This window comes from Cottoperca gobio, chromosome 18 (genome assembly GCF_900634415.1).
Source record: "Cottoperca gobio chromosome 18, fCotGob3.1, whole genome shotgun sequence".
Classification (NCBI taxonomy): Eukaryota; Metazoa; Chordata; class Actinopteri; order Perciformes; family Bovichtidae; genus Cottoperca; species Cottoperca gobio.
In genome coordinates this window covers 11,162,082-11,186,736 of record NC_041372.1, presented here as the reverse complement: position 1 = coordinate 11,186,736, position 24,655 = coordinate 11,162,082, and the positions used below count along the sequence as shown (strand labels likewise).

General features: G+C 41.9%; 2 protein-coding genes across 3 annotated transcripts; both read right to left on the bottom strand.

The window, feature by feature from the left end:
- Positions 1–6,457: 6,457 nt before the first annotated feature.
- Positions 6,458–12,425, bottom strand: tnfsf12 (TNF superfamily member 12). 2 transcript variants are annotated; one of them, XM_029455288.1, is made up of 6 exons: positions 12,252–12,425; positions 10,739–10,820; positions 9,024–9,080; positions 8,851–8,874; positions 8,606–8,733; positions 6,458–7,531 (listed from the first exon to the last, which is right to left on the bottom strand). In XM_029455288.1, exons 1-6 carry the CDS (start codon positions 12,423–12,425, stop codon positions 7,256–7,258), a joined length of 741 nt encoding a protein of 246 aa, XP_029311148.1. In that variant the 3' UTR covers positions 6,458–7,255. The 2 variants fall into 2 exon arrangements, with proteins under 2 accessions (XP_029311148.1, XP_029311149.1); XM_029455289.1 differs by having other exon boundaries at positions 10,739–11,080; positions 12,252–12,383.
- Positions 12,426–14,186: 1,761 nt separating this feature from the next.
- Positions 14,187–18,120, bottom strand: LOC115023401 (diamine acetyltransferase 2-like). The gene is made up of 6 exons (XM_029454352.1): positions 17,823–18,120; positions 17,523–17,574; positions 17,075–17,158; positions 16,021–16,122; positions 15,887–15,927; positions 14,187–15,733 (listed from the first exon to the last, which is right to left on the bottom strand). The coding sequence occupies exons 1-6, from the start codon at positions 17,883–17,885 to the stop codon at positions 15,566–15,568; spliced, it is 510 nt and encodes a 169-aa protein (XP_029310212.1). The 5' UTR covers positions 17,886–18,120; the 3' UTR covers positions 14,187–15,565.
- Between the last annotated feature and the right edge of the window lie 6,535 nt (positions 18,121–24,655).

Genomic DNA, 24,655 nt, shown 5'->3' with positions numbered 1-24,655 from the left:
GACAAATATATTCGCTTATTTAGATTTTTTAAGTGTATAGAATAAACATTTCTTGATAAATCGCAACAGTTACGACCTAAATATGTACCGAGCGGGACATTATACACTTGTCAGCGCTCTCTGGTGGACATAGTATGTAATCGCATCTTTCTGCGCCGCTTTATTATTATTATTATTATTATTATTATTATTATTATTATATCGGCCATAGCGACGTATCGGTCTCTCTAGTTAATTTGTCTTCTCTCCCCGTCTTCCAAAACACTCTGCTGCTTCTTTTCTTTTCTTTTTTCTCTCGCTCTGCACCCGTAATTCCTCTTACTCTTTCACCCGGTCTTTACCTCGATTTGTTTTGCTTCTTATCAAACTCTGTCCACACACACACACACACACACACACACACACACATTCTCTATCCCCTATGTTGGCCTCCACTGGCAAAACGCCACAAGTGTTCCTGGACCCACACATAGTTACACTCCCTCCCCCCCCCCTTCCTTTAACTCTTCAGCTCAATACACTCCTTATCGGATCTTTGATCTGCACGGGGGTATTATGACAGTTTATCTTTCCCCGTGGCGCGATTTGAGAGAAGCGCGCTGTTAGTCTATTCCTGGCTTTGTTTTGAAAGGAGCGCTAAACTCGCCGTTCCACTCCCCGAGCAGATTCATGATACACACAGATCCCTCAGCCGGGCCAGCTGTGCAGTCGTGTAGAAAGAAGTTATCTTTCATGCATGTGTGAGTTTTTGTGTGTCTGTGACCTCATGTGCCTGTGAGTGTGTGTGTGTGAGTGTGTGTGTGTGTGTGTTTACTCATTGCCGGCCTCACTTTCTCCAGGTCATGCATTTCTGGGGTTTTTCATTATTGTTATATGATATATTGATGTACTGTATTATGCAAGTTTGCTCATTAAAAAGATTATCAAAGTATTATTAAGCAAGCCTGGATGCAGTGTGTTCATCATGATACCTTTATCATAAATAAACCAGATGATTGGCATGATGCGTTTATGTCGAGGCTTCTTCCCTTTAGACGTCGAACAGAAGTTTCTAAATGTGTGTATTAATCCTATCTGTGTCGGAGCAGTGTTTCATAGAGAATCTTTTAGCTTTTAGTCTGCGAGAGAAAAATGGAGAATAAAGACGCGTTACATGTTGAGCTGACTGATCTCTCTCTCTCTCTCTCTCTCTCTCTCTCCCCCCCCCCCCCCCCCCCCGCAGTGTTGAACGGGCCTCCCATGTCTGTGAAGAAGGAGCGGGAAGCAGAGCTGCTAGTCAACCGGAGGGAGCAGCACAGCGGAGAGGTCATCTGTATCGACGACTAGACTACACACTCCCACACAAACACACACACACACACACTCCCACACAAACACACACACACACACACACACACACACACAGAAAACCCGTCTACTTCAAAGATGTCTTCAATTTCTCTCCAAGAAAGTTTTGGCTGTTCAAAAATAATCGAACCACACATCCAGTATTAAAACTTATTGACTGACTTAGGGTACACACAAATGCAGCACATACACACACTCGCACACATCACTGTCCACGGACACACACACACACACACACACACACACACACACACACAGCCCTACAGTCCATATTGTCTCATAACTTCTTGTGACCTTTTCTCGTCTGCCTCAAACCATTATACTCCTCATAAGCGGGCCTCTTCACACGGGCCTCCTCCTTCTCCTCCTCCTCCTCCTCTTGGGATGCTTCTAACCTCACACTTACACACACTTACACACACAACGCTCAACCCACCTCAATCCTAGAAACCTTTTAGATCTCTCAATAGGCCGTGTAACCTTCCTCTTCCTCCTCCTCCTCCCCTCGACAGGAAGCTGCATGTGAAACTAAAATCATTTCTACCGCCGCACTCCATCCCCTGAAGCATGCTCTAATCACAATAATGCTGTCTCGTGGAAAGGGAAGAAAAAAAATGGTGTCAAGCTGTGCCTACAGTTGTTTTAATACTGTTTATAATTCTCCCAGAAGAGGCTGAACCTCTGATTTCTCAGTCTGAGCAGCTCCAAGCACAGCTCCAGCTTTTTATTGTTTAGTTTTTTTTTTTCCAATGATGCATAGAAACATGTGCGGCAAGGTATGATATGATAATTATATTCAGGACTTGTTCGGCCACATTAAGTATTTGCCGCCGTCCCACCCCGCTTACCTGGTTCTAGTTTATGTAAAGAGCTTTGAGGTATTTTGGTGGTTGGCTATTTTTCGGAAAACCTCCGATGAATGTTTATAACCTTTTCATAAAGCAAGTCAGTGTTATTAAAACCTATCACCCTGAACACTCTTCCTAACGCCCCCTACTTCCCCGTCTCCTCCCTTCCCCTCTCTCAATCTTTCTTGCCGTTTCTTTCGCCCCAACTTTTCTATTTTCTTTCTACAAAATCCTGTGATGTACTTTGCATATTTAAACCGCTCATTCGTGTCCCCTCGTGTTTTTACGCTCATGATTATGACTATTGTCGTCGTGTGTTCTCGCTGTTGCTATTCAAGAAAGAGCTTCTACCAAAAGAGACATTTTTTTGTAACGAGAAACTACGAAAAACGATAGTATGCGCAACACACAAACGCACCTTTTTGCCATGTTTGTCCTATAATTACAAGAGAACGCAAACGAAGAAGTTGAGCGAACTTCAGAGGTAGATTTATTACAAAAAACATTGTTTTTCTTACTTACGTTTTAGATTTGGGGCTTGCAAATGACATATACATATATAGAAAATAGGCCATATGTAACCCTAAATGCTTCTTGAATGGAAAGAAAATGTATACTATCTAAACCCCAGTAGAAATACACGGTTATTATCTGGAAAATCGAAGGCTGGAAATACATTTTATATACCGCATCATTAAAAAAAAACGCCTTAATAAACATAGCTGAACAAATGTAAAATCATTAAACTGAATTAAGAACCTGATGTCAACCTGTAAATCCTAGTCAGAGTCTGCTTTAATTTAAAACAAAACACAAAAAAAGCTACTGTAGGGAGTTAATTTATCTCATAAATCCCAGACATTTTACACGGATCTTCCCAGGAAATAGTCTCAGTCCATTTTACAAATTATGTCTCATTAAAAAAAAGGTTTTTGCAACCCCTGAACTGAAATGTTAAAAGCACTTAATTTCCACTTTTTTCTTTTGTCATCTCCAGATTTTTGTGTTCATTTCTGGGTATCTTGTGTCACTGTGTATGTAGTGTTGCCGATCAGTGGCAGTGAAACATGTCAATGATGACGCATCTCCGTTTTTATTTCTTTCTTTTTTTGTTTGTAATAAAAACTGAATGAAATGATTAAAAAAAAAAAAAACACTGTGTGGATTGTATTTGTATTTGATACTTTTTTTTTTTTTTAGTCAGTAGTAGTGCTAATAGTGAAATATATAAACTATTGGACAATGTCTGTGAATATAGTAAAAAAAAACACCTGCTAAACATCAGCATGTTAGCATACTGACCTAATTAGCATTTAGCTCAAAGCTAAATCACTGATGTAATGCACACCAAGGTGCGAACAGGTGCATGCTGGGTATAGCTAGCTACAATACTAGCTTGATGCTAATATGCTCCCGGTGGAAACTACGGCTGTGACATTTACTCAGGAACTTTGTACCTTTTTTAGTGACGTGTATGTGAGGACCTTTAAGCAGTTTGAGACTCAGTGGGACCAGAGAGGCCGAAGTGAACTGGTTTTTAGTTTCCTGGAGCAAAGTGGACTTCGCGGTGAGTCCAGCAACACACCGCAACAAGCACGCACATGGCATAGTGGTGGAGTAGTGTGTAGAGGTCAATTTTTTTGCAAATACCACCTGATATAAATCGATCTCTCTGTCTCTTTATTGATACATTTAACTTTAATAAGTTTAGTGGACACTTGACTAATGTAAATGCAGATTGAGCATTTTTTTTTTGTCCATAAATGCTAAATAAAAAATGCTCCTTGTCCCATTTCCTGCTTATATTTCAACTTAAATTGCTTAAGTTGGAGAGGTTTTAAACGTAGCTTCTAACTCATTCAGATCCTGAGAAGATTAAAGTGAAATTAAAACATTTTAATGTCTTTTGAAGCTCAAACAACGGTTTGAAGCATGGCTTTGCAGGAAGAAAATAAATAATGGTGTCCCTATTTAGCTTTGGTTGATAAATAAAGGTAAATAAAACTAAACCTCTAACTGAACAAACAGTCTTCTTCAGAGACTAATAAATGCCGTCAATCTGCTTCTGCTGTGTGGAAGATGTTGCAGTGATTCAGTGTCTCCTCTTCACACACTTTACTCTGTATCCCACGCATGACAACAACCTTGAGGAGCAGATGGTTAGTGATTCATGATGCCTAAAGGTGAAGAGTCACCCTGCTCTGTTATTCAGAACTGATTGATGCCTCGCAGTTCACTATTTACTGTTATCTGCGCTTTGTGATTCCTAGTGGAAGAGTCAACTCCCATTAAGTGCACACTGACAGGCTCATTAAACATAATATAGTGACTGTCTCCTTTCTATGCTCTTCTGTACTGTACATTCATTTTACATTTATGCTTCAAGCATGATGTTTTTATGTGAGGAAACTGGCAGGCAGTGCTTTAGTTTCACTGCACAATATATTTAAATGTAGGACGTTTGAACTGATATGCTTGAAAATGTAATTAAAAATGAAATACACCCAAATAATGTAATCTTCACTGTTCAGATGCTATCAATTGGTACTTTCCGCGATATCAGAATGACATCATTATTAAGGTTATTTATATATACTTGCAAGAGATGTTAAACTTGCAGACTTAATAAGATGGTACTATTTTACTTGGTAGTATTGTCCAATGTATAAGGGGTTGTTACTATATAGCCTATAGCTTTCCTATTCTTGAATTTATTTGGCCACTAGGGGGCAGCGCAACATGAACATATTATCACCTTGAAGTTGTTATGGTTAACATGCTAGCAAACAGTAGCCATGTATACATCCAGCTGATGTGGAGCAACAGTAGCATTCATTTGGAGTGATGCAATACGACAAACACATTTCATGTTTGTGTCCACCTGACTAACGTATTCGCCGCTAAATGCTACGCTGTGTTCATCAGCTAGTTGCTAATGTTGTCGGTCTGCCATTTGGTACTGGGCTAGTGTACAGTGGGTTTATCGTAGCTGGAAACGTTGCCAATGATGGCGGGGAGAGTGAACAGTAACGTTGTGGTCCTAAACCAAGACTTTAACAGCTTAAAGAAGCCAAAACGCTCCATTGAGCTGGAGGGAACCGCAGAGTGATAAATATCCGTGGGTTAGCAACTCCTTTCACAGAACGCATTATTATTTTACCCTTTCTTAATACAAGACTGTATGTTTTTTTTTTTAAAACAACAAAAGAAAAAGTTTATTCAACATTTATGACGAGCGAGCTGAGAAGAAATGAATGCCCAGGCATTGCATGTATCATCATTTTACATATAACTTCTTCATAAGACTTCACAAGAAGTTGGTAATAAACTTTGACATTTAGAAAAATAGGAATCGGATAAGGGAAGTGTGTAAGGCTATGCGTGCGTGCGTGTGTGTGTGGAGGGACGAGGCATGTTTTTTCTCAAAGACCTTCAGCTATGTGGTTCAGGTTCAGATTCAGGAAGTGAAAATTTAGATGGCTGCCGGTGTGTGCAGAGGGTACTCAGGGGATTCAGTGTGTGTGTGTGTGTGTGTGTGTGTGGTCTGATCGGTGCAGTCAGGGAAATATGAGGTGCACAGGGATGTGGTGGGGATGAGTGAGACACAAAAAGGAAAAGGATGAGGAAATCAAACAGGATATAACTTCAAAATCTGACATTTTTCCATTTGAAAACATGAATGTTTGGCTCCAATTAAAAACACTACATCCGCTGCAGTAAAGTGCTGAGGAGAAACCAATGCGGTCCGTCCACAAAAACTACTTATAAACAAGAGTGGGAGTGCTGAACCCACTGCTAGAAATACACAGTTTGTATAATAGCAGGGAATATTACAGAAAACGGCAGCATATGAGAAAATGGAAGGAGTTTCATTTCTAAAAAGAGGTAAAAATAAAGAAGTGACAGTCTTACAACGTGACTGAGAAACCTTTCAGAACAAAAACCAGATGCGTAAAGTGATGAACATTGACTTTTAAACCGTCAATCTTCACAAAATCACAAACCAAAACTTTCAAGTTAATGTCTGCGAGGTTATTTAGACGTATATAACCCAGATAAATAGAGTAATTTCCCAAACCCATGGGTGCACTTTGGATCTACTCCATGTTGTTTCAGCGCGGTGCGTTGGTCAGGACACATTTTTCATTTCTGACTTTGAGAAACTAATTCAATTTGAGCCATCGAATGTCAGAAAATGTCTAATACTCGGGGTTTATGGCCAGACAATGTTCTTTTTTCAATAGAAAATCTTTGTAGACGTATGAGAGCCAATACAATTTAATGTATATCAACAGTAATCTGAAGAAAAGAGACACGCAGCTATATTGAAACCTGCACGCTTTGCTTACTAACACTTGCAAGTCAAGCCGATACTATACACACAAATACCTTACAATCCAATTTGACCTTAGAAAAGAGCACAAATTCACATCCACGTTCATTACAATAAAGTATATAGTGAAGTATATACAACGTATTTCAAGAAAAGACTTAAGTAAGTTGGCACTCAGACACACATTGCATTGTAAAGATCAGTATAAAATCAGTATAATTGTTTTGATTCATCAGATTTCGCACATGTATAAAATATCATTGACGCTTGCAGACGTGCTCTCAGCTTCTTGAGGCAACGGTGATATAAAAGTGGAAGGTGCATGCACAGCTTTAACTGTCAGTCTTATAAAAAAAGAGTGTAAGCACAATTTATTAAACGATACACAGGCTAAGATGAACATCCTAGTATTTCTCTTTTTTTATATATAAAGCCCTTTATCTACAGAACAGCTTCCATCACATCTGTTCTCTCGGCAGACATTCATCGAGGAATTTCGTCCACCTCTGGTCTTGGTTTTAATCCAAAAGTCTGCGTTTTGCGTTTGACCACAGCACGCAGCTGTCCAGAGGAGAAAACATTCCACAACAACTTCCACAAATATCAGGTTTGTCTTTCAAATGAAACGTCTTTGGGAAGAGGCTGTGGCGGGACGCGATGCCCCCGACTGCTCAAATCTCATCCATACGAAGAAAAGATGAGTCAGTGTAAAAAAAGATTCCACGCTTCAGTTGACTTTAAAGATGCTGAAGATGTGAGGCGAAGCGGAAGGATTGCCCAGAGTGTGGAGTCTGAAGGACGAGCCTGTGATGGCCTGCAGCTCCGTGCCCTTGTCCAGTCGCAGAAGGCCGGACACCTGGCACGGCTTCAGGAAGTGGAAAGGGTGCGGCCCGGCGGAGGGGGTCGTCCCGTAACCCTCTATGCATTGCAGCTTCTGAGGCCTCTGGCCGCTGGTCACCACATCCAGCTTCACATACTGAGACTGCTGCTCATTGAACAACACCTGAGGATACAGAGGAGAGGATGATCTCATCAAAAGAGGTTCGCGCAGACGACGAGAACGCGTTTCTCCCTCTACTCAAATAAAAACCAAACCGAACCGACCTGCCTCAGTATTTCCAAGGCCCCGCTATCGTTTGGCTAGATTTTCTCCAGACCGCTGTCAACTTGACAAGACCGAGGTCTGGCTACATGAGATTGCCCGAAACCCGATATCCACCTCCCCGAAAAAAACATGATACATACCAGTACAGTTTGACTGATGTTTGTACAAAATAATCCGCATAAGGGAAGAAAACTTAGTCCAAAGACTGATTCACTCGAGTCGCACAAAGGAAATACCTCAGGAAAATGTAAAGGCTCAATAAGTAGGATTTGTTTGTTGTAAACCCAACATTCAAGGTTGGCCCCCGCTCAAAGAGGGTTAGGGTGCTCGCCAGCGGGTAAAAGCCAACCCTAGAGTCCCTCGTTTTGTCCGCTTGGCGTCTCGCCTCGCTGTATTTGGTGCTTTTGTCTGCCATTTTCGTAGCTTTCTCTTGGCGTGCTTACAATCTAGCACCTGGTCGCTACCTTTTTATATAGGTTGACGTCCAGAGATGTCCCGAACACGGCAAAATGAGAATAAAAGAGAAAAATCCAGGCAGGGGGGCAGGGTCTCTGCAGATACAGACACCGAAACACACCTCTTGTGGGTCATAAGTGATGATTGTGAGGGATTCTTTTTGTAGGAGTCTATACATCATTTTTTTTATTTATTTTTTTTACGGAAAATGTACTCATTGTGCCTTTTTTAAGATCAAACTCTCTTTACGCATGTTACTTTTAAAAGACACTTGTTTGAATTGTTTTATACAAGCGTAAACCAGAATTACATTTCTTTCTTTCTTTTTACATAAAACCCTCCCCCCCCCCATTTGACAATTGTCTCATATCCAACAAATACTTTGACTACATAAAACTCAGTCTTTTTAATTAGCAAAGTTATTCTTAAATTATAACATTCAGTACCTTGCCGTTTTTCATACTCAGAGAAATGTTGGCATTTGTTAATAAACTACAACTCCCAGCACAAACTCACCTGGCAAAACAGGAAGTAGACGCCCGCTTTCTCCACAGTGAAGGTGCCTTGTTCCTTGTTGTACCTCACCGCTTTACTCATATTCAACATCCTCTCTTCCCAACCCTTTATCACACCACCCTCTCCCACTGACACACACACACACACACACACACACACACACACACACACACACATCCCAGGTTAATCATGTCATAGACAAGAATTTCACAGATTATCTTCCATCCGTCATTTTTATGACTTACCTTGCTGAGAGGAGACTTTGGTTACTGGTGGAAAGTAAAAGAGACATTGGAAGAGAGAGAAAAGGGAAAGTCAATTAAGATTTTATGAGTGCAATCGTATAGGGGTCTATGATTGAAACCACTTCAGCAGATGCTACACGAGACGGCTATAAGGGATCTGCCAAGCTACTTACTCTCGAAATGAGACGCCGCTTTCTTTCCATTTCCATTCCTCCCTCGCAGCGCTCCCCCTTCGGAAAGGCAAGGAGAGACAGAATATGAATGGCAGAGAAAATACGTCTGTGTTTTTTTTGATAAAACAATCATTCCCATCTGTATCTGTCGAATAACATGTGCGTTAATTTGCTGCCATTTAGATTAAACCTGGTTTTTTTTTAACGCGATTAGCAGATGGGCAAAGGATTTCCTGTCACGTGCTTCGATATATTTCCTCAAACTGTTATTTTCAGTTAGAAGCGTGTGCTTTTTTTTGTTGCCTGTGGGGGCTAATCTTAGTGCCAGCTGGTCACAGTCATGTAGAAAATACAGAGGAAGAAGAGAGATGGAGTATAGGAGGATGGAGAGCTGTGTGTGTGTGTGTGTGTGTGTGTGTGTGTGTGTGTGGGGGGGGCAGACAAAGACAAGATAGGCATGGGAAAAGTGAAAGCATTAAATGCAGCCTGAGAGACGAGCTAAGAACACTAAATAAGAGAAATGAAGTGCTGGAAAAAGAGAGTCAAAAAGGTCTTTGGCTGTTCTGTGACCCAAAAGAGTCGATTAAGAACAGAGTGAAGCAACAGCTACGACCCCTGCTCGGATAAATACAATAAATAAAACACAACACTAATAGGCCAAAGCTGCAGAATGCCTGCTCGTGTTACTCACTAACGGTTTATTTTAGCTTTGCGATGTGGCCTACGGGGAGCGATTTCAAACACAGATACAACTCGAATACTGTGTGTACGAACTAAGAAATACATTCTTTATGTTTCGAGACGGAGCGGCCCACGCCAGCGCACAGGAATATTAAGTCCCTGCTAAAATAACTTGCAGGTGGGTGACCCTGTAGATTCAGGATTTGCTATGGGTGAGCGTAAAGCCCTCAGGCTGGCCAGAGTTTCCTGACTTAAGCTGTCAGTCATCAGGAGAGAACATAACGGCAGTGTCCTGCTGAAACGCTGCACCGCAGTGGTCAACTTTCCACAAACTGGAAAAAGCTGTTCTGGCTTTTATATTCCCATCGATGGACATGGATTTCTTCAACACTGTTTAATGCGTTTTGGAAGACAAAGTCGAATATCAAAAGCTAATACCTGCACGATGTCAATACATGTTTTGGCGAGACTTTTCTTGGATTGGACTGAAATCCAGCGTTAAGAGCGTCGGAGGGTTCACTCTCGGACAACATGTGAACAATCAAGCAAACCCGTGATGGTGACGCAAGCAGGGGCTATAAATACTGCAATGATAGGTCATCAAATATCACCGCTTTCACAACAAATCATAGCTGTGTCAGTTGTGTGCTCGGGGGGGTGGGGGGTGGGGGAGAAGAAAATCAATTTCATTGGCCAAAAGCGTGCAACAAGGCCTCTCTCCCGCGCCAGCTGGTTTCCTGGGCTCCGAGGCCGCTCTGGTCAGACCTGTAATTTCTGAGACAGTCATCCAGCTGCCTACTTTTTCCTGTCAGCTTTTAGCAGCGGGTTGACCAAAGACCTGACCAAAGTGGCATGTGGGGCCAAGACTGGCCAGCGTTTGTGTTAAATGTCCTTCCCAAAAAAAACAACAGAGCTCAGATGGTAAGCATCGTGTCTGTGGTGATTTGGGGCGGCTAAAAAGCGCAAAACTTCGATATGTTTGTGGTGTTGAAGTCTAGAAAATGCAGCTGTGGAAGACTTTTGATTTGCAATACCGTCTCTCTTCACTCTCTGCCCCACCAGCAGCTCCCGCTTCTCCAGAATGAGCTGAACAATGGCCTTCCTCTGTGTATTGACCTGTTGAAAGAGAGAAAGAAAAAACTCACAATTAACAAAGTCCAATAAGTTTATTATGACTTTTTTCTGGCACAGATCCCACGCAGCCACAGACGGCCTCTTCCAGCCAGCCAGCCACATAAACAGGCTCGTCTTTTCCAGTATCCTGCCCCTGCTGCCTCGCTCGCTTTAGAATAGGTCGACCACTTCCTCAGAGACTGGTTGCGACATCTAATGCATGTTTGTAGTGCCTTGCATTCCTCGCATCTTTACTCCCATTTCTAAAAAAAGAAATGGATTTTGTCAAGCCAGCAAAGTTTTAATTCCTTGGCTGGGGGTCCGCTGAATGATCGAAGGAGGCCTATATGAAGTAAGAGAAGTAGTGGCTCAGGGAAAGTATGTTTAAATGTACTGCTACTGTGGAAATGGAGGCAGCGAGGTTGCTCTTCGCTCTCCAGACGTTCACTCACTGGCTCTCATCAGGAGTTGGCCAACGGTCAAATGGACAGAACGGGGGCCCCTTGGGAAAGGCTCCAGCATCAACACTCCACGTGTCCAATTTGTGTGTGTGTGAGTGTGTGTGTGTGTGTGTGTGTGTGTGTGTGTGTGTGTGTGTGTGTGGGTCTGTCAACATGACACACAGCCAACCTGTCCTCCTGATCTCAAACCCAGTGCAACCTGGTTTTGTAAATACTGTGAACTTGAAACCAGAAGAATTTCCATCGGCTCCTTTTTGGCTGCTTTTGGAGAAATAATTTGCCTTGTGATGCAACCCCTCGTGCTGGAGTCTAACATTCGCTGCAAGTGCAAGAAGTCTCAAAACTGAACTATGCATGAGAATGCAGGACTGATTTAACTCCATAGTTAATCCTGACACGTGCATAAGAAGTGGCTCTGCATGCTGCAAATGCTTTACACTTGCCACACTTTATCACCCAGGCTGTTTCACGCTTTGAGCCTCTGCTCTGTGCAGTCTGTTGGGTATAAAGCGCTTACAATGCCAAATAGTTGAGGCTTTCCAGTAAATTGAGGATAAAACTGGAGCACAACTGGCACCAGAGTAATTAAACATGGCGGGGGCAGCAGCAGAGGGGGGGGTTGGACACAAAAATAAGCAGTAACTCCACACAACCTGACTGCACTTATTGGTAAGCAATAAAAGTGCCAAGCAGAGGAATGGTGCAATAGAATAGAGTACGTGCAAGAGGGAGAGAATGGAAGGGAGAGAGAGGAGGGGGGGGGGGGGGGGAGTGAAGTGTGGAATTGCATTTTTCCATACACCCCCCGCGAAGATTCCCGTAACCGCAGCCACAAAAAAAAAAAGAAGTTACATAACAAAACACTTGAATATCTGTAGTACCTTCAGGCTTGTAAATATTTGTGCTGGTGCAAATATGCATGCTATTCGTGTTTGCAGGATTGATGGTCTTTTTAAGTTTACACAATACAAACCTGCTCTATTCGGTCCTGCAGGATCTTGAAGGACTGAGACAGGTCCCGCGTCTGTCGCCAAGTCCACGCCGTAAACAGCGCGCTGCATGCGGCCAGAGACAAAGCCACCAGGGCCAGAGAAGCCCAGAAGACCCGCAGCTTGCGCACTCGCCTCCTCTGCAGAATCCGATGCATGTTGGTGCAGACTGCGCTGCTACTCACCGCCGCAGACCATCCGAAATCCCCACTCCAACTTCATTCCAGCACAGCATGAAGTCCCTCCAAATGCGTCTCTGTTGAAATGACCATTTTGGTGAGAAAGACGCGCGAGTGGACTTAACTTAAATAACACCTCGATGCTATGTAAACGCTGTAAATCTCGATTTAATTAACAGGTTTGTGTGTGACAGATGAGGGGTTTTAACGCAACAAATCATCCGATCTTTTCCTCCGCACAGATCAAAGCCACCATCCTCCACCGTGCCTCTAAAATGCAAGGAAACTGCAAGCTGCGCACATCAACTGTTGCATCCTTCTCCCTGTGATTCGTTGACTCAGCTCTCTTGTCTTCCCTTTAAACAGCGCGCTGGGGGGTCACTCTATTAGCCAGACAGACAGACTGAGCACACATGAAGCGTGAATTCATACACACACACACGCGCGCGCGCACACAGACAGACTTGGAGGTGAACTTTCCGAGTGCCCTTCTCCGAGCTTTGATGTTGTGATCGCAGCGTGCATCCGCCGTAAAAACCAACGAGGTGCGCACAAGAAAAAAAAAAAAACCATACGAGGCGCACCGGGGCTTCCTCCACTCCTCCAGTCACTTTCATCAACTTGCATGCCTTGAAAATATGTGCCAGTCACGCGTGGAGCAGTTCCGTTTGTACCCACACGGTGGCGGTAGTGTATATTTAATGAATGATGGGGATGATGCGTTCACTGTATAGCCAAGTGTACCATCAACTACAATGTAAAAGAAAAGCTCCCAAACATGGACATATCACCCTTTACTTTCATCTATAAAGACATTCAAATTAGCCCCACCTTTTACAAGCTGCAATGTAAAATTATGAACACTTTAATAATTATAATCCAATACTACACTATTCTGCATATTACTTTTTGGCAATTTAAGTATATCTTGATGCTACTACTTTTGTACATTTACTTAAAATGTTGAATGCAGGATATATATTGCTACTTAAGTACATCCTCCACCTGATGAATAGCATGTACTGAGCTTCTTTGGGGCTAAAGTTCTATCTTAAATTCTTATTTGAACCAAATTGACAGGTGGTGTTAGTGAGCCCCCTATAGGTCAAATGCAAATAACATACTGCCTCAAGTTTCACCCTTTTTTTAATGAGCATTTTCATTTTTTAAGCTCATATGTTTATATTTTAATTCATGCAGTTATTTTTCCAAATGTGAATCATTTTAAATGTACATATAGGTTTATGAAAACAATCGATACGCCTCTATGACATGGACACACAGCTCTGGTATTATAACTGCACGCTAACTTTTGTAAATATATTAGCATGTGAATGGTACACTGGGTAACGTCCTCCCAGACACTAAAGTTGTGAAAATGTGCCAAATGCATCAACATTGTTGTTTTTCCTACTTGTACTGATGATTACACCATGTAGTAATCACACACACACACACACACCCTGCACATTTCCTTTCTGGTCTTTTGTATGCTCTTCAAAGTGTGCTAGCTATTGTTCTGGCATTATGTTGGGACGTCCATGTTGATTATTGGAGCATGCACTCTATAATAGCACGATGACAGCTCATGAAATGTACTTTTCTTTTGTAGATTTTGCACATTTTAAGCAAATAGACATGAATATTTTTCAACCCAATGTGCCAAAGATAAAAAAAACTGCATTCTTCACTCAATTATGTATGAAATAAAATGCAAATTGAAAAAAACCACAAAGGAGGGTCAGTGGTTCTTGCTTGTTTAGAGTGAGAGAAAACAAACTAAATATAACCCACAACTCAGACTGTTTTCATTAAATTGCTGGAAATAATACAGAAAGGCCTCTTTAAGAAAATTAGACTGGATATAAAACAGAAATGCAGTGCCCCTTTTCATTTGAGCAGGACAGGTTCAAAGACACGGACTGAGCCCAGTCCAAGACTTTTATTTTTTCAATTCCACCAGATGGATCGTCTTTGTCTGATTTAAGGCTCATTTCTTTGAAACCAGCCCAAAGAGTTTGTCATGTGGCTGCATGGAAGAAGGTTTTTAGTTCAACTGATTCTTTTACTTCACAATATCATCCCTTAGTACACACACAGCTTAAAAAGGAACAGTGCAAATACCAACATTGTGCTTCACAACAGTTTTACAGCACTCCTCATCGGGAAGACAAAAGGGAGAGGTGAATGACTGTTCTCATACTTTATAATGCATTTAAAGGGATAAGTTACCAAGTCAAACAGTCATACAATGAATTCTACAGGACGTCTTGGCTTTGCAATGCATACAGGTTTTTTGGGGGGGATTTTTGTGCAAAAAAAGATTTCATTTCTAGATGATTAATTATGTATTAAGACTTTCTCTAAAAAGAAAAACCCGCACACATGCACACTCCTGTCAGACCTTTCTCCTGCCCATTTATTCTACATTTTTTTCAAAAGAAGAGAAGTTAGGTTATCTGATTCAACACAAAATGTAAAAAGGTGCTCTGGGTCATAACATATGACAAGGGGGGAAAACACAGATTTCAGTGCCTCGGTTATGTGATATTTAAATGTATTGCGTGGACCCCATTCCAATACTTAAAACTGCATCCTGGACTTACTAAGTAATTCACCAATTGACTGTTTGCTAAACCCCTTTTCAAACAAACAAGGCACAGCAGGAACATGTTGAAACGGTGTGCGAGAGGCTGTGATAAAGAGTTTGGATGGTTTTGTTTTTAAAATGCCAATGTAAGTTGCGCATTAGCATGCCTGGCTAACTCTCTTAATACTAGTAACTGAGCATTACTTTTAAAACCAAGGAGAATATTAATAATAAACAGCATTACTTCCTGCTATAAATAAGCCTGCTTTTACCTCCATGTGAAAGAGATGTTGGTGGCGGCATTGTTATTATTGTTAAGTTGCATATGTGCTGTGTTAGCATGGAAAACTTGATAGGTGTAGTAACAATAAGGCGGGGGGGGGCTTAACAAACAGTCTGCTTTTTGAGAAATCAGCTTAATGATTGTCATTGTCAAGTTTTGGAACAGGGTCACTGAGTGGTGCTCTATCCCTGCACTGTGTGACCTAAAGGTTGCAAAGGTCATGCCGTCATTAGCCCCGTGTTGGGGTTAGGGTTGGGCCAGGTGCTCCAGCGCCTCACCCTCGCAGCGCATACAGTGGTAGCCCATGTCAGCCGTGATGTCGAAGCTGCCCTGGCTGAGGTAAAAGTCCAGAGATGGTTTGTTCCAGTCCAGGACGGTGAAGTTGAGCTGGTTGCAGCCGGCAGCCAGGCCCAGCTACGGGAGCAGGAAGGCAGACATGAGTATATGTTATGCGTTAATCTGCAAAACCATCTTTGTACAAAAGCAAAGGGCCCAAGACTCAATGTCTAGAGTACATTTCCATGTCTTTACGGTCACAGCCAAATTATGGATTCAGGTTTTACTCACCTGAGCTACCTTGCTCATAAGTGCTTTACCAATGCTCTTCCCTGAAAGACACAAACATGTCGTGGTTTACTTTCTCCAGGCCATTTTCACAAATGATCTTTACTCCATAACAATAATGACATAAAGCACTGTACCTCTGAACTCGGGCATCACGTACAAGTCCTCCATATAAATGGCTCTGCCTGACCATGAGCTGTAGGAGTAGAAGTAAAGTGCATATCCGATCTTCGTATGGCCTTAAAGAAAAAGAGAGATTCGACAATGGATTGTTTTGTCCAACAATGCAGAACATTCTTGTTGTTCGTGTTGCTATAACTTGTCCAGTGTTGGTAGCGTGCTATGGCAGCCACAAGCTAATCCCCTGCTATACAATTATACGTTTGCGGAGAAGCTGTTTGGCTAGGAATGCGCTCGATTATCAGAGTCATGGGCGTAGTATCTCAAACGCACATACACAGACGGCCACTCCTCAGTAAGGAGTCAGATACCTAGGACTAGTGGACAGTGGAGATCGTGTGGAAAAAGGGCTGTCATGGAAGAAAAGGGCCCAGCTGGGCAGCAGAGCGTATGTTAATGTTCTCATGACTGTAGTCTGAGGAAAAGCAGCGTGTTAGCCTTGTTATATAAGCGGTGTGTAAGGAAAGAGGCCACATCTGCAGTGCATCGCCACATTAGGTAACGGAGCTAATAAATATAGATAGATGAACCTGGCAACTGGATGGGAACTAGTGTTGAATGCAGCTGCTTTAAAGCACGTGTTGCACAATTCATGACCTTATCAAGTATGAGTCTAAAGTGTAGTTTATCGGTATTGTAAAGATAATTGATATTTTTACTTGTCAAGCACAGGTGTGATTAATAACTTTAACGATGTCTCTGTTCCAGTGCCGGGGCCCTCGTTAACGTTATTTGTTACACCTGTGCTTTACGACTCAGACTTTCTGCTGCTATTGAAGCTATTGCAATTAAATGCCAGATACAAAGCAGCTCTAATCAATATTCTTATAGTAATAATTGATTAAGTTACTACATGTATGGCCATTTCTTTAACAACCCACAGACAAATATGTCAATGTTGTCTTTGCAAACAAAACATAAGTTGAGGGGGGTTATGACTTTCTGTAACAGAGGCCTGTACTATGAAGTAGTGACGTAAACAAGTGTTATTGATGGTTCCCCCCCTCTCACCATCTTTGGTTTTGTGCTGTTCCGGCACTTCAGCGACGATCCCATGGAAGAACGGGTTCTTGGAGAAGCCGTCCTGCTCCAAGTCTGCGCATAAAAACATTTGGTTAATGTTCTGAATACAAGTATATTTGTTACTTAAATTAAGTTACTTACATAAGTGAAGTTCTCAATGTAAATACTATAAGGCAACGGTTGACTTTTGGACATGAACAGCAGGGTTAAAGTCTTGTATTTAGACTTTATCGCTCTTTATACTGCCACTAAATGGACCTTGGTGAGATTGCACTTTATCCAAGGTCAATCAGGAACCGTCTCTCTCTACTGGGATATTGTCTGACGTCAACTGGATTTCATCTTGTTTATTAATGAAGGTCATAAACATTTCATCACAGGGGCAAAGCAGAGAATTATACATTTTTATTTTAAACAGATTATGTTAATACAGTACCTCTCTGTGTGACTTTCACGTGGTCTGCGACTTTCTCATATTCAGCCAACTCCTGTGAACAAATAAAACAAATAACCATTATTATTATTATTATTATTATTATTATTATTATTATTATTATTATTATTATTATTATTATTTCATGAAGAAAAGAAATCCCATTTCGTTAACCTTAAACATGTAATTCAATTAGCACCAAAACAAATGGCTGCATACACATCTGGATATCTAATAACAGCTGCACCGCGTTATTGTAAGTGTCTACAGTCATAGACAGATGCGCCGCACGTGTCGGCTCACCACGATCATCCGCGCGATGTCCTTGCAGTCCTCCACGTTGGCTGCACGGATAGAGAAGTCCATGTTGTGTCCGTGGGTCTGATGATGTGATGCTCACAGTGTGTTTCGGTTCTCCGGTTGGTTACTGTGGATCCGGACGGATGTAACGTGAAAAATGACGAGTGGACGAGTCCGCAGCTTTCAACCAACACAGATCCTCTCCCCGAGAACAGGTTGAGCACTGAGCTGAGAGCGCCCTCCCCCAGGAAGTAGGCGATTACGGGCCAGGATATCGACTACTATGCACATTAAAGGATTATAAAACATGCTATAGAAAGAGTTTGTATACTGTAATGTAGTTCTGGTTAACAACTAATTTACTGTCGCTTTATAGACAGGGTTATGATCGTCTTTCTGGTTAGTGAATCTCTTCCTCCTGCAGGGGCCAGGTGATTCCTCTAGGGGGTCCTACTGGCCCCACATTACCAACACTCTCTATGCATTTGTAAATGTAGAAACCTGCCTGTATGCTGGAATAGTACCTCTCCCATGTTTGTATTATGTCTAGTTTATTTAAGGGACTGAAGGAGACCATAAAGAGGGATTTCTTTTTACAACCTGGCAACCCAAAAAAAGGTTTTAACTGTATCTATTAAAGTGTTATTACTAAAGCATAGGTTAATTATTGTTTAACCAGCTTAGTTACAATGTATTAATCCTCTACACGGGATGCTTTTATTTATAAAGTGGTACTTTTTATATTATAAATTGCTGTAATTATAAAAACAGTAATTATATTTTAAATCCACTGATTTGCAAACTGCCTGATAATCATTCACGTAAAGATAGTTTTGTTTGGGAGGCTTGCTCTGGGGCCTATGGGTGGCGCTGTTAGTCAGTCATTAGGCTTTTTCAACATCTGGGGAGGAATATTTTTAATTGACCTTATGTGTGGTGCCACTTTCAAGTCAAACTTTGCACATGGATAAGTCATAATTTACCAAATTGCCATGAAGTTGGCTGAGAACATTCATACTTAAGAGAATAAACCCCTTTGGTTTAGATGATCCCCCCACCCCACATGGCTTTTCCTCAGTAATCTCTCCTTCTGCTCCATCCAACGCTTCAGTTGTGTGCGGTGCAATAAACATTTTCGCCTCTAGGGGGGCCTAGCAAGGTGTTTGCTCTTATGTCACTGATAAATGTATGCATGTCTTTGGGATCAGTAGCAGTAGTTCACCTTCTCTATTGCTTGAGCTTAAATGTTTCTCAGTAGCCTAATTTTATAATGATCATTGCACTTTCTGTGCATACAAAATACAACTATTGTATATCACTGGAGAAGATCCTAACTCTTGAGTGGAGCTGCTACAGAGCTGACCAGTTTGAGTTATTATTTCTAAACACAAGCTGAAGATTGTTTTTATTCATAATGAAGCTGCTACATACTGTCGTCCTCTCTGCGGGGTCATTGCGTGTGTGTGGAGGGCTGATTCATCACGCTCCTATTATGAAAATCTAATGAAAAACAGAAGGTGTCACTACTGGAGAGGTTAACACGGCCCACGATGAGGCACAGTGTGGACATGTCATCAAACTGTGAACTTTGGCGGCAGAAATAAGAATGATCTCATGAATTTACACCGACATAATGGCAAGTCCCCGACATCCAGAGCGCTAAGTTTGAGGAACTGAGAATCTCTCCTTGTGGAAGCCTCTCTGATGAAGTTCTCTGACTCAAGCAGCCAAATTGAGATTGAGATCCTAAAAAAGAGAAGCAGTCCTATTAAAATACCTCATTAATGACCTCATTCTGCGACACCAGCTGCTAAATGATGAGCTTCGGCAGGCATGTCAGTAAACTTCAGTGCCGCACACACAGCCTAAGGGTGAAGTTAACTGCTCCTGCAAGCTCCTCTGAGCATCATTAATGTTCTCTGTGCGATCCTTTGGTTAAAGAGTAGTGTAATGATTGTCAGTGAAACCAGACAGCTAGTTGAGCCATGTTAGGTCTCAACAAATAATTGATGAAAGATTTAGCAGTCAAATATCTCCGAGTTGATGTTTAATGTTTAGAATTACAAAATAACATGCTTGTAACTTCTCGATCTCAGCTGCCTTTTGGTTGTTTATGTGTTATTTCTATACATACATCACAGTATAAATAGAAAACTGTGGTGTGCATGGGTCTAAAAATAAGTTTTATGAGAGATTTGTCACAGTACATGGCATTCTGCAGAGTGTTGGGGTGGGGAGGAAATGAACAGGGAAAGGGGGGATTTTGCTGGGCTGGCTTCAAATGCTCACTAGACCAGCTTTCTCCTGGAAAAAAAAGGCTGTCTGTGTTGCTATTAATAACTCCAGAAGGACGGCGTGTCTCTTTAAGACTGACTAACTGCTCCTTTCATACGGACGCAAGCAGAGCAACCCGAGCTTGGCCACCGTTTTCATCAGCCAGCCTCCTTAGAGCTGCTGATGACGTGCTTCAGTCACCCCTGACAGTTTTTACAGACGCACATAAAGACTCACAGGCAGTCAGAAACATTGTAGACGATATTAGTCAGTGGATTGTGAGTAAGAGAGAGTGGGGCCTCTCTCACTGGGCTACGCACTTCTGACAAATGCTACAAAAACCCTGAGAAAATGATGGTTGGTATGCAATTCAGAGGTTTACTGTGTTACTGTGACAAAATCCACGAGTCCCCTGAGCAAGGGTGTCTGATGTTGAACACCCGATGACCCCCCCAGGATTAATGATGACCTCATGAGAGTGAGATACAGCCAACAGCCGCTTAGCTTAGCTTAGCTTAGCTTAGCATAAAGGAGTAAGTGTTTTCTTTTTATGAATTGAGAAAATGTTTTAACTTCTTATGATTAAAAACAAATGTGTTGTCTTACACAGTATTACGTCTATGATGCAGACTTGTGCACGCACTGAAAAAGGCAAATGTAGCACCACTGACACCTCTGAGTGAATAAAAAAAGATGGCAGTCTGTGTGCCAACTTTAAAGGGAACATTTGGAAAAAGCTTCACAGCCAAGTTCTGTTAGCGTCATTAAAACAATCCAATGACTTAATTGTCTTGGCATTAGAAAACCTATTAAAACACGCCTGTAAAATGCTTAAGTACTTAGTTCAAATTCATAACTCTGACCTTGCTACTTGTGATTTTGTCAAGCTATTGTTTCTCTGTTTGAGAAAGTTGTTCTCGTAGCTTTAGGGATTCAGTACAGTCACATATGTCATCTCCTTAAGGGCTAGACAGGAAGCCTCTTCCTCTTCCTGTTTAGGAATCTCTGGTGACATCTTCCTCCTTCAGTTTCCATGAATAAACGAACAAAAACATTAAATCACATTTTTGTTTTTATTCTGGGATCTTACATATTCGGTTTGGTCTCTCTTTGGTGTCCCTTCCTGTAAAATGGCTTCAAGAATCATTATGATTTTAGGGAATTCCCCGAGACAAACCCTTCCTCCTGTCTGGCCTGCTCATGTTATTACACTTAAACCCCGACCAGTTAGCTCAGCCTGAAAGGAAATTAGCTCATCAGCAGTCTGACGCAACCCTCATGTGAAGATAACTAGAGGAGGAAAAAAGCAGACGCGGTGTCATTCCCTCTGCTCCACATGGGCCCATTAACTTGCCTTATTAGGACATCTGCAGCCCATAGTCAGGCTGGCAGATGCTGCTTTTTGTTTTCTGTGTGTTTCTGTGTCAGCCTACCTCTCATAACTTCCCTCAGACACTCGGAGTCATGTGATTGCTGTGCAGGTCAGGTCACTTGGCTACTCATCATGGGACTTTGGCCGAGTGGGAGGTGCAGTAGAAAAATTAAACAATAACACTGCAGGTACGTTTTCCGTAAAGATTGAATAGCTTTCAGATAAGGGGGGAAAAAAGTATCTTATTGTGTGCGCAGCTCCATGTCATTCCAGTTAAATGTTTCTGGCAGAGGGGCACTTCACTTTCTGTAAACTACTGGCAAACATCCCATCTGTGTTATCAATCTGGGATAAATGACCCTCTTTCACTCACAACTCAAAACAAAAAAAGTTTTATTTACAGACCTCATATTTCTATTCCCCTGACAACACCTGCAGCTTCCCATTTTGATCCCAGGTCTGTGCATTGCAAAACATACATTCCCTGTCCACTGTTAGCCTTAAGGGCAGGTGAAAACGGACGTTTACAGACAACACCGATTTACGTGTAAACCTGTTGCTACTGTAAACATAACTTTTTGAATAGTTTTTAAAGCGTAATAATACTCCTGCGAGCCTTAGGGCTACTGTGCAAGTGTTAAACTGTCTTGCATATTTGCACTCAGGTTAGCACACAGATTAGCACTTCCTGATATAGACCTTTTTTAAAACTTTGAAACATCTAAATGCGGTTCCACTTTGTTTGTTGTTGCTGATATCAGTAGCTGGCAGGAGGTTAAATTGGAGACAGGCAGTTCCCAAGCAATAACTACTCTGAAAGGCTCAATAGAAATAGAAAGGAGAGTTTAAAGCCACAGGCACAGCTGTGCGTTTAGCTAAATGCTACTGTTAGCATAATCCCTACAACAATGCTATTAATATGCTGATGTTTAGCATGCTAACCTTCTTAGTTTAGCGGACTAGCTAACTAGCTAACTAGCTAACTAGCTAGAAATGATTGCATTTAATTAATTGGAAATGTTGTTTGATGATATTTTAATGTCCATGCTCAGATCTCTGGGATAATGATGCATCTTTAATCACCTGTTGCCTCTGAGGCGTTTACCTAGCCAACACACACACACACACACACACACACACACACACACACACACACACACCCTCTTATGTTCACAGACCCCAAACGGTAAACAAACAAAAAGAGCTGTACATCAGATCCGCACATTCCTGTATTTCCACACAACCAGCAGCTTGTGAAATGCACGTAGCATATCTAAACTTCAAACACAGCGAAGCAGCATCCTGAGGAAATCGCCTCTCCTTTTTAAAGCTTTACTGTAACCAGACATCAAAGCTCGAAGGAGGATGCGTGTGTGCGTGTGTGTGTGTGTGTGTGTGTGTGTGAGATTAAGTGGGTTTTTAAGTGGCAATAAAGGTGTGGAACCTCTCGGACTACAGAAATTCAGAATTCAAAGTTATTGAGTAAAACCACGCAGCTTTTTTATTTCCCCTTCTTAAGAAATGATCTCAGATTCAATTCTTTTGAATTAAGGCGAATAACAGGAAAACCCGACTATGAAGCCAACCAATACAATGAACCCCCCCACCCACGACTTATCTGAGTAATGGAGCCATTTCCGTCTATGAAACCGAACGCCTGTTGTACTTATTCAGGAAGGTGTCACCAGGGAGGGGGTGAAAACCCTGATTTACATGATTGAAATCGACTGGTCACTTTCACTGTAAGAGCAGCTATTGTGTTTTTGAGTGGGTCAAACACACAAAGCATACAAACGACCTCGAGGATTCAGACTCACCAGTTACGTCTTGACTTGACTTGACTTGGATAACCTTTAACACACGTATCATACTGGACACTTGTCAAGTCCTCCTATCGTGTTCTCTATTGTAGCACTTCTTTGAGAACAGTGGGGAGTGACTCGTAAATCTACTGTGCCTCATCCAACTTCCCCTTACAGGTAGACGCTCTGTTAGAACTGTGTGTGTGTGTGTGTGTGTGTTGCTTCAGTAGAACTTGAACGCTGTCTTCACTGTACATCAGTAAATGCCAATTATATTTGAATTTACAGCAGTTTAGAAAAAGGGAACTGGGCATAAAACATTTCTGCAACGGATGGGCGGGAGCTTTCAATTCACTTCCTAAATTTATTTGCCCTGCGTCCAACAATAGAAGTGTTATATCCCCGTTTAACTTCCCAAGGCGCTATGACAGAACTGATTTTGCAACCCCTGTGAATATGATAGCGACTGTTCAAAGTGAAACAGTGCTTGGTCTTAAGGGCTCGAGCCGTTTCTTGTCATGAGGCGTTGCTTTCAACCTTCCATTCTGCTCTTGCCGTAGTCTTTGTTTCTCACGAGGACTTGTTCTAACCTGAGAGGATTGGATACTTGGTTGGTTTCAGTCACAAGTACCAGTCAACACATTTGTATTAATGGCTGCCAATTTGTTTCTGAACAATTGGGTGTGTCTGTAATAGAGCCCACACCCCCTGATAAGAATGTCTTGGGGCTAATTATGGAGCCTAAATAAAGACTTTGTGCTTCAACGGTTTATTTAACTGCAAATTCTTCTTCTTCAGTTTTTGATATTTCACTGAATAAGGGAAACTTGTACTTCTCAACAGCTGCACGCTTGCCTATAACACAGTTTGGATGCTGACTCTGTCCTTGCTGCCCGTTTGCGAGATACGTAAGGAGGGTGGGTGCCTGTCTGAGATGGTCCATTATGTCACCGGTGCCCCAAGAATAGTTACAGTGTGTCCTGCTAGGCACTGAGGCGAGAGTGACGTTCAGAACTTAACTGTTATTGGGCCAAACCCAGAAGAAACAGGGGCCCTACTGTGTCCACACATCAGGCACACCCAGCCACACACACTCATACAGACGCTTACACACATGGAACCGTTTAAGGTTTTCCTCTGCCACTGTTCAAAATGCCCCCAAAATAAACACTTAAAGCAGATCTGAACCAGCGAGGCCAGTGATCCCCATTAGAGACGGGCTGTGACGCAATGTGAAGGTAATGAAAGGTAATGAAAGGTAGTGGGTTTCAGATGTTTCCTCAGCCTTGTTTTGTACTGGTTGTAAGTAATGTGAAACTTTCCGTTGGTAGAGCCATGGCCTCGTCAAATGATGACGACTAATATATTGTCATAAAATGTCTATATTT